Genomic DNA, 10353 nt, shown 5'->3' on the forward strand with positions numbered 1-10353 from the left:
CAGTCATGAAATACAAACAACTGTACACTTCAGTCATCTAAGACACCTAAAGTGGTCACAGTCCCGGAGACAGAAGGAATGCTGGCTACCAGGGGACCGGGGAGGGCGCGAAGCCCAGCTATTGTTTAATGGGTATGGAATCTGTTTTGCAAGATAAAGTTCTGGAGATGGGATAAACAGCAGTGTTGATACACTTAACACTAAAACTGCGCACTTAGAATGGTTAAGATGGTTTAAGTTTATGTTGTGTCTGGTTTTTACAATTTGAAAAATTTTTAAAAGAACTCTTACAACTCAACAAAAGACAAATAAGCCCTTTTAAAATGAGCAAATGTTGGAATAAATATTACTCCAGAGAAGATATGAACTGGCCAATAAACACATAAAAAGATGGCTCAGGCCAGGTATGGTGATACACAGCTGTAATTCCAGCACTTGGGAGGCTGAGTCAGGAGAATTAAGATTTTGATGCCAGCCTGGCCTTCATATCTCGATCATTAATCATCAGGAAAGGTAAGTCAAGACCACAAGAGGTCCACACCCCGCAGGGGACAACACAGGTGTTAGAGAGGCGTCAATGGGGCCCTCCCACCTGCCTGGGAGAACGGGTTGGTGGTTCCACAAATGGTTGACCAGAGTGACTATGTGACCTGAGAATTCCACGAGCGGTGTCTCCCCGAGATGGTGAAAAACGCGTGTCCCGAGACGTCACGAGAACGCATCACCCGAGGTGGAAACGGCCCAACGCCAGCAACAGCTGAGTGGAGGAACGAAATGCCTCTCTGTTCGGCCAAAAGAGGAATGGGGCTTCACGAGTGACAAGGAACAACACAATGACAACGGGCACGACACACGCCACCGTGCTGAAGACCATCATGGAACACACGGGTCCCGTGCACACATGGCCCTGGCTGGGAAATCCAGACAAAGCGGAGCTGGGTAGCTACTGGGAGCAGAGGGGCGGGGAAGGGGGTGACTTCTAACGTCCGTGTGGTTCCTTTTTGGGGCAATGACAATGTTCTGGAATTAGACAGTTGACTGTGGCCGCACAACGTCGTATGCATAGTAGACATCACTGAATTGGAAACTTTAAGTCAGGCACTGTGCCTCACGCCTGTAATCCTAGGCACAGATCAGAAGGATCAGGGTTTGAAGCCAGCCAGGGGAAAAAGATAGCAAGACCCTACCTCAAAAGACAAAAACAAGGCTGCAGAGTGGCTGAAATGGCACAGCACCTGCCTAGCAAGTGTGAGGCCCTGAGTTCAAACCCCAGTACTGCAATAAATAAATAAACAAACTAATTAATTAGTATAAATAAATTAATAAATGAGTAAGAGTCAGGCCAACTACAGGCAGATGAGGCTTTGTATTTGATAAAAGTGTTTCAGATAACTGGGAAGAACGGATTGTTCAACAGATATGGCTGGGCCAAGGCTACCTCGTGCCATTCCCAAAAATATATTCCAGGTAGATTCAACTCCTAAATGTTCCTAAATCTACAAACAGCTAGAATAAAATAGAGGGAGCTACTTGGCAAAATATCAGAAACGTTTTCCAAGTAAAAGACAACATAGAACACATAAAAGATTCAATTGCAAGAAAATTTAAAGCCTCCGTATGTAAAAAATGTACAGTGCAAGCTGAGTGCAGGGTGTATGCCTGTAATCTCAACTATTACGGAAGCTGAGGCAGGAGGGCTTTTTTTTTTTTTGGCAGTACTGGGGTTTGAACTCATGGCCTCATGCTTTCTAGGCAGGTGCTCTATCACTTGAGCCACTCCACCAGCCCTTGTTTGTTTCACATAATTTTTTTCTGATAGGGTCTTGTGTTTTTGCCATGGCTAGCCTCGGACAGTGATCCTCCTAGCTACACCTCCCAAGTACCTGGGATTACAGGCTTATACAACCACACCTGGCCTTAGGAATTTGAGACCAACCTGGGCTACACAGCAAGACCCTGCCCTCCATTCAAATAAAGAAAGAAAAAAAAAGAACTGACAAAGGATTGATATTCTTCATATATAATGAGCACATTCAAGTCAGGAAGAAAAATGCAAACAATCTAACAAAGGATCAGAGAATCTGAACAGGGCTGGGTGTGGCTCAGTGATAGGGGCACTTGCCCAGCATTCCTGAGATCTTGGGTTTCAAAAAATGAAAATGTCAGCTTACGCAAGAGCTATCTGTAAACCCAAGTTTATTGTGGCAATATTCACAAGCTCAGAGATCCGGAGTCAGCCGAGGTGCCTGCGAACAGATGGTTGGATAAAGACAAAGTGGCATATGTACACAGTGGAGTATTATTCTGCCAGCAAGAAGGGCAAAGCCCTGTCGTGTGCAGGCACATCAGTGTTCAGGGAAATCAGCCAGACAAGTATCCCATGTTTTCTGTAAGTGTGGAAACAAACAAGCAAACAGCACACCCTGAAGGTGAAACCCACTAATCTAGATAGCTAAATAGCTCATGGTTATAATTAAAGATCCAGTGTCATTGTCTCATTTTAAAAAAAGGAATATGAACAGGGGTTGGGGGCATAGCTCAGCAGTATAGCACGAGTTTAGCATTTACAAGGTACTGGGTTCAATTCCCAGCACCAAAAGTTTTATCTTTCTAAGTTTTTCTTGTTGTTGTTTTTTGGTTTTTTTTGTTTTTTGTTTTTTGGTTTTTTTTGGTGGACTGGGGTTTGGGCTGAAGGCTTTGCACTTTGTAGTCAGAGGCTCTCCTGCTCGAGCCACGCCCCAGCCCTTTTGACTTCGCTATTTTTTAGATAGTGGCTCACATTTCTGCCTGGGCTGGCCTGAATTGCAATCCTTCTATTTACACTTCCTGCATAGCTAGGATTACAGGCATACCCCAACATGCTCAGCTTTCGTTAGTTGAGATTGGGTCACTCAAACTTTTCACCTGGGCTGGCCTCATCCTCCAGATCTTTGCCTCCTGAAGAGTTGGGATTATAGATGTGTACTACTGAGGCTGGCTTCATGAGTTTTGTTGGGTTTTTTTTTTCCCCACAGATACCCTGCCTATTTTCTAGATACTCCTTTTAATTTCCATTTTTAAATATTTATTTAAGTATTTAAATATTTATCTTGGGCTGCAGGCATGGCTCACATGGTAGAGTGCATGAGGCCCTGAGTTCAAACACCAGTAGTGCCAAAAAACCCCAAAAGCCTTTTGTACAAGTGTCTGGGTACAATGTGATAACTTGACACAGGTATTCAGTGTGTAGTTGACATTTGCATGTCCTTAAACTTGAAAAGGTTTTCATTAACGAGTGATCACTGTACCAGTTTATAAGGCACAGTGGGACAGCTCAGTGCCAGGACGAGATTCGCACATCCATCATCATCATTTATCGTGTTTGGATGCTTTGAGTCCCCATCTTCTGGTTGTGCAGAGAACGTCACAGCTTACTGAGAGCTACAGAGAAACATGGGCTAAAAACGAACTTTGGAGCCAGGCACCCCGGCTCACGCCTGTAATCCTAGCTGCCTGGGAAGCTGAGATGGGGAGGATCACGGTTCAAGGCCAGCCCAGGCAAACAGTTCGTGAGATTCCCCACCTCCAACGTCAATAACCAGAGCAAAATGGACTGGAGGTGTGGCTCACGAGTTAGCGTGCTGCTTTGTGAGAGAGAAGCCCTGAGTTCAAACCCCAGCTCCACCAAAAACAAATAATAATAACAAAAATAACTCCACCAAGTCCAAACTAACCCCCGCCCCCCCCCAACACCAATGCATGTAAACCTGGGGAAATCTGTCATTTTGTTCTGTGTTCTACATGGTGTCACCACTGGGGAAGACTGAGTGGAAGGTTGATGGGAGCTCTCTGTATTATTTCATAAAAGTTAATCTACAGTGGTCTTGAAATAAAGATTGTGGAAATGAGCTTTGGTCTGGCAGTGTAGCTCAATGGCAGAATGCTTGCCTAGCATGCACAGGGCCCTAGGTTTAATCCCCAGCACTGCAAAAATAAACAAAAACAAACAAATAAAAATGAAGCCAGGCATGGTAATTCATGCCTGTAATCCCAGCTTCTCAGGAGGCAGAGATCAGGAGGATCTGCTTGGCAAAAAGCTTACAAGACTCTCATCTCAACCAGTAAAAGCTGGGTGTGGTGGGTCATGCTTGTAATCCCAGCTATGCGGGAAGCATAAATGAAAGGATTATGGTCCAGGATGGTTGGGCATAAATGTAGACTATTCAAAAAATAATGAAAGCATAAAAGGCTGGAGGAGTGGCTTAAGTGCTACAGCCCCCACCTAGCAAGCACAAGGCCCTGAGTTCAAACCCCAGTACTGAAAAAAAGCAAAGAGAAATTCCAAAAAAACCTCTAAACAGAGGAAGCCCTATCTTGGAGCTAGGGCTGAATCATCCCAGGTTCTCCCAGCTGGAGGCACTGCAGAAAAAGTACCTTCCGGCGAGCACGTAAGGGACCGTCCATCGCATGGCCCAGGGACCTTGGAAGGGAGGACAGAGTGAGGGCAGGAAGCAGCTCAGCAGGAGGTCTGTCTGTTACATGGGCTTCTCCTGAGATATCACAATGGCCACCACACAAAACCTTTTGTCAGTGTTATCCTTACCAAGGAACTTAGTGTCAAAAAAAAAATTGTGTTCAAATGGGTGGAAAAGCAGATGGAGTGGGCCTCGGGCAAGAGGTGGCACTCATGGCTGTGTCCCCGCAGTCTTGATGGACCTCTCTCTACTTACTGGTCTGTTCCTTCCTTCACCAAGGAGCTGATCTTCCACACTGTGCCCCTTCCTTGACAAAGCTTGATCCCGCTGCTGTGCCCAGCTGGGTCAGGACAGCTCCTGCCCTCTCCTCTCTGGGCCATTAGCAATCCCTCCTGGAGCCCACAGGGGACTCCCAGCCCTGGAAAATCCCCCACCTTTGCAGACCCGGGGTGACAGACGTACAAATCATGTCACTCTGAGATCTTCGTAACTTTGGACAAACTGTTGGGGCTGAACAAACGGAGCAGGTTTCTGGGAGAAGACTTCACGTAGATTGTCAGGGTAGTCTGTGGTCCCCAAATGAAACTGCTCCTTTAATTTCAGCAGCAGCAAAAAAGGGCTTAAAATACAAGCTCCGAAGATGATTACTTTAAAATCAAAATGAACACTCAGCAAGCAGGGCATAGCTGCGGTTCCCCAGCCGAGGTCTGGAAATACCTTTTCCCACTAACAGGAACCAGGGAGCCCTGGAGAAATGGCTCGTTCCACATCTGAGGCAGGAAATGCACAAATGAGCCTGAAACATGGAACATACCAGAAAGCAAGGGAGCTATCAAAGCCAGAGGCTTGGCACAAGGCCTCAAGATGGTACAATCGGGCTGGTGGAGTGGCTCAAGCCATAAGAGCGCCTGCCTAGCAAGTGTGAGGCCCTGAGTTCAAACCCCAGTGACGCCAAAAAAAAAAAAAAGTCACAGCATCACTTACAGTGATGTTTACGATGGCCTGAAACACATCAAATACATCGAAACTCATGAGACCATAACAATGCAAAACCAGTTCACCTTTGGTGACAACTAGGGATCATACCATGATTCTGAGAGCCAGTAAATGTAAAGGAAAAAGCCAAGTGTTTATTCTGCACTCCTGGTCTTAGATACACCGGGGGTAACCAGAGAGCCGAAGGGGGACACTTGTTTTTATGCAAAGATTTCCGCTAGTGAATGAAGAAAGACTGATAGAGTTACATTAATACCACTTTTCAATCCCTAATGAAAGAGTGAGTCTAAGTGAAAAGGTCACCAGCAGCCACCGATCTCCCCCAAAGAGAGAGAACCAGACACTGTGTGCTCCCCACCGAGCATGACGCCCCCAAACCTGAGCAGGAATCTAGACCGACTCCCAGTTTGTATGTGTTGATAAGTCAGGGACATTTTAAACAGCATCAATGAATGGGAAAATGGTTTAGGACAAATGTCCTAGAGTTATTACAAGAAAAAAGAGAAATGGAAGGAAAACCCACAGATGGAAAGAGGCTATGGAGATACTGTCACACTCAAAGTGTCAACCCATGTAACTTCAGTGAGACGTGTACTACAATAAATGAATGGTACAAAGATGTCCGTGACACAAGGGAGGAGTTCAAACTCAGGCTTAGCTGACAGTTTGAAGTTTACTATCATTTCTGTGTGTGTGACTGCAATTTGAACTCAGGGCTTCCACTTGCAAAGCAGGCACTGTACAGCTTGAGCCACACCTCCAGCCCATTTTGCTCTGGTTATTTTGGAGATGGGGGGGGTCTCATAAACTATTTCCCCTAGCTGGCCTTGAACCTTGATCCTCCCAATCTCAGCCTCCCAAGTAGCTAGGATTATAGGCAGGAGCAGAAAGCACTTGGCATTTGCTGTCATTCTTAGGTATAAGAGTGGCAAAGTTGCAATAACTTCAAAAGATCTTATCTTTTTCGGTCACACTGAAATATTTGTGGATGAAATAATATCTGGGAGAAAGGGAAAAGGGAGGTGTAGAGCAGCTGAGTTTGGCTCATGATGTCATCATTGTTGAAACTGGGTGACAGGCACAAGCCACTCACTACACTGCTGTCCCTTGCTTTGTATAGATCTAACTTTCCACAATAAACAGAGTTAGCAATTAAAAGTACAAACAGTTTCAATTTGGTAATGAAGGATGTCCTATGAATTTCAATTCTGAGGTAGTGTTGCTGGTTTATTTTAAAACAATTTCTGAGTAGTCCTTCAAAATTCAAAAGTCATTTTAGGGTTGGGTGCCAGTGGCTTATGCCTGTAATCCTAGCTACGCAGGAGGCAGAGATCAGAAGGATCATGGTTTGAAGCCAGCCCAGGCAAATAGGTCCTGAGACCCTGTCTCAAAAAACCCATCCCCAAAAAGGGCTGGTGGAGTGACTCAAGCAGTAAGAGCGCCTATCTAGCAAGAGAGAGGCCCTGAGTTCAAACCCAATGCTGCCAATGTACACACACACACACAGTGCCAATGGATAGGGGCTGTAATCCTAGCTACTTGGGAGGCTGAGATTGAGAGGATCATGGTTGGAGGCCAGTCCAGGGCCAAAAGTTTGCAAGACCCTATCTCAAGCAATGGCTGAGTGCAGTGGTACATATCTGTCATCCCAGCTATGTGAGGAAGTACAAATAGGAGAATCACCATTTAGGCCAGCTGGGCATAAAGGGAGACCCTGTCTCAAAAATAACCAGAGTAAAAAGGGTAGGGGTTATAGATTAAGTGTAGATCAGCTGCCTAGCAAGTGTGAGGCCCTGAGTTCAAATCCCAGTGCTGTCAAAAAAAAAATAGTGTCAGCTAAAAACTAATGTCTGCTTAAAAAAAATAACAATGGGTTTTAAACACCATCAAGGAAACACTACTTTAGGGGGAGGATTTAAAGGCTGGCTCTAGTGCCATGGGTCATTAAAATACTCCAGTCCTAAACTCTCACCAAGCATTTTTCAATGAGTAAATCTGTGGATTTAGGAGGAAGAAGGAGAAACATTTTGCCTTGTGAGATTTCTATTCTTTATTTATTTATTTATTTATTTATTTATTTTTTGTGGCCCTGGGGTTTGAATCCAGGGTCTCACACTTGCTAGACAGGTGCTCCTATGGCTTGAGCCACTCTGCCAGTCGATTTTGCTCTGGTTATTCTGGAGATGGGGCCTCTAGAACTTATTTTTGCCCAGGCTGGCCTCAAAGCACACTTACCCGGATCTCAGTCTCTCACATAGCTAGGATTATAGGCATGAGCCGCCAGTGCCTGGCTGTGTTGGGTATTTTCAATACAGTGTTTCTTGATCTATTTTCCTGGCCTGGCCTTGAACCACGATCCTCCTGATCTCAGCCTCCCAAGTAGCTAGGATTATAGGTGTGAGCCACCAGCACCTGGTGGTCTCTCTCCTTGAAAACAATGCTTTCTTTCCTTTTACTCTGCGCTGTGGGGTGCACCTCCGCTCACCTCCTTCATTACACAGAAACTCGAGGCCAGGGGTTCTGCCCCCCCTTCCCCGCTCCATCAGTAAACACCTGGGGAACTCATCAAAGCACTCATCAAAGCTCAAAGGTTGGCGCTAACAGGCGATGGCAGGGGGATGCGCCACTGCCCAGGTGAAGAGCGGCCCAGTGGTGCTGACTTCATGTGCAACCTCCACTCGCAGCAGAGATGGCCGCAGAACTGGGGGACTGTCCGTCCCGTCTCGGCCACTAGACGCAGAAGCGGAGCGCTGCTCCCTTCTCCGCTTCCCGGGCTTTCCATGGACAGCATGGAAAAGTCTTCAGAAGTGGACGTAACTGTCCGCCGCCTCACTGAACAGCTGCGTGGGGAAGGCCCCTTCCTTATCTGGTGGTCAAGCAGGCCCAGAGGGACGTGATCTGTGCTCTCACAGAACAACTGAGCCAGGCTTGAACAACTTCTGACTCCCGGAGAGAAGCTGTCATTCAACCCCAAAGCCAAGGCTTAACCAGCTTAAGGGCTGGGTGGGGCCGCCCAAGGGCTAGCAGCTCATGGAAGGGCTCCCAGGAGGCGGCACAAACCACTTCATCTTGGACCTGAACCACTGACCTCAACCCCAGGGGGCCGGGGAGACCCTAGGTGGCTGAATTAATTAGCATCCAGGCCTTTGTATTCTGCGCTAAAGCTTTGAGGACTCAGCCACACTCCGAAATTTGAAAACAAACATCAAGGCATGGGGACCCTGGGGAGCTACTTAGAAAATTCTGGGGGGGGGGAGGATTTCAGGTGGCATGACGCCCTGAGTTCAAATCCCAGTACCACCACAAGGAAAAAAAACAAAGAAAAGAAGAAGAAACAAAGAAAATCCTGGCAGGGGAGGCGGGGAGAAACTCCATGGGTGTCAGACATTCTTCTAGACGCTCAGGGGCCTCTGTCAGCTTTGCCCTCCGGCCCTGCCCCTTGGCCCAGGGATGCCCACTGAGGCCACCCGTAGTGTCAGCCAAATTGCAACCTTCAACCTAAAAGTGTCTGCAGTCTGGACAGGTCTGGACTCCCGAAGGCCTGACCGGAGGGCTGTGGTCTCCACCGCAGGACAGGAGACACACCCTCTACTCCACGTCTCCTGGCAAGGCCTTCTCTTCACTCTGAAAAGATCTGAATTCAGAGTCAGTTGGGGACAGGGATGTGGGGGTTGGACAATCCCAGGTGGTCAGACCATCCTCTCTCACTGCTTTGGAGCCTCTGCAAGGAGGGGGCACCTTTGTGGTGAGGGAGGAAGCAGGCAAAGCCAGAGGGGCAAATGACAGCTGGTTAGAGCCCAGCCTGAAGCCGTTTGAGGACAAGGCAGAGGGAGGCCTGAGTTTCCATCAGATGCACACCCTGTGTACCCAGGGCTGACTCGGGCACAGGATCGCTCATTTGCCTACCTGCCTCCATGTTAGCTGACCAACGATGACGGGCTTGGCCCCCACAACTCAGACTGTATGGACTTGGGACCTGGACCGGAGGCAGGATCTCACAGCTTCTTCCGTGAGGGGCCCCTATAATTTCATCCCCAGAGCCTCCCAGAACTTCAAGAAGCAGAAGCCAAGATTCTTGATGTCACTTGCAATGCCACCTCCTGTCCGTCTCCCGCCCCCTTACTCTTCTCCAGCTTGCAAGAACTTTTCCTTCTCAGGTCGACTTTGGACCAGATCTCTAGACTTGGCGACTCGCCCCAGCCCGCCCGGGCCTGGCGCACGGGTGCGGCCGATTCGTGCCGGGACAGCTCCGCGCACCGTGGCAAGTGCAGATCGGGCTGGGAGAGCAAAGGGGCCAGCAGGGACGCGCTGCCCTCGAGGGGTGGGGGGCGATCAGGACTGGGGGAGGGGTCTATATGGCGGGAATGAATGCATGAAGACACGAATGAATGAACGGCGGATGGGGCGGTGGTGGACCATGAAAGCGAACCCAGGGCGATGCCCTCCACTGTCCTGATGCCCACGAGGCAGAGCCCCCAGCCTCCAGATCTGGACTCCTGAGAACCATCCCGCCCCCACGTGAACCCCGCGCACCCCCTCTTCGTATCCTCCTTCCCCCAATCCCGGGAGGCGCAGACCGGAGTCCCGCAGCCGGGAAGAGTCCAGCGGGCGGGCTGGGCACTCGGAGCTGTCCTGCTCCGCGCGGCACCCGCGGGCCCTGGCCGCGGCCTGTGGGGAGCTCGATCCCCGACCCCCGACCCTAAGCCCTTACCTGCCCGCCTCGACCGCCTCGCTCGGGCTCAGAGCGGTCATCGCAGCGCCTGGACGCAGCGCCCCCAACCGCGCTCCACTTGGAGCCTCGCGGGACCCCGCCCACCCCGCAGAGCCCGCCCCCGCCCGCCCATTGGCTGCCCGCGCGGGACGGGCCCAGCCCATTGGCTGATCCTTCCCCACTCCAGACCGC

The 10353-nt window shown here is 49.0% G+C and overlaps 1 protein-coding gene across 3 annotated transcripts in view; it reads right to left on the minus strand.

Annotated features, from left to right (window-relative positions):
- Gramd2a (GRAM domain containing 2A) overlaps positions 1-10252 on the minus strand; it is a 29645-nt gene extending 19393 nt beyond the window's left edge. For all 3 annotated transcript variants that reach the window (XM_074061672.1, XM_074061670.1, XM_074061671.1), the window contains exon 1: positions 10162-10252. In XM_074061672.1, the coding sequence (XP_073917773.1) occupies positions 10162-10202 (41 nt within the window). In that variant the 5' untranslated portion in view covers positions 10203-10252. The remainder of the gene's footprint in view (positions 1-10161) is intronic.
- Positions 10253-10353: the final 101 nt, after the last annotated feature.

Source organism: Castor canadensis, chromosome 19 (assembly GCF_047511655.1).
Source record: "Castor canadensis chromosome 19, mCasCan1.hap1v2, whole genome shotgun sequence".
Classification (NCBI taxonomy): Eukaryota; Metazoa; Chordata; class Mammalia; order Rodentia; family Castoridae; genus Castor; species Castor canadensis.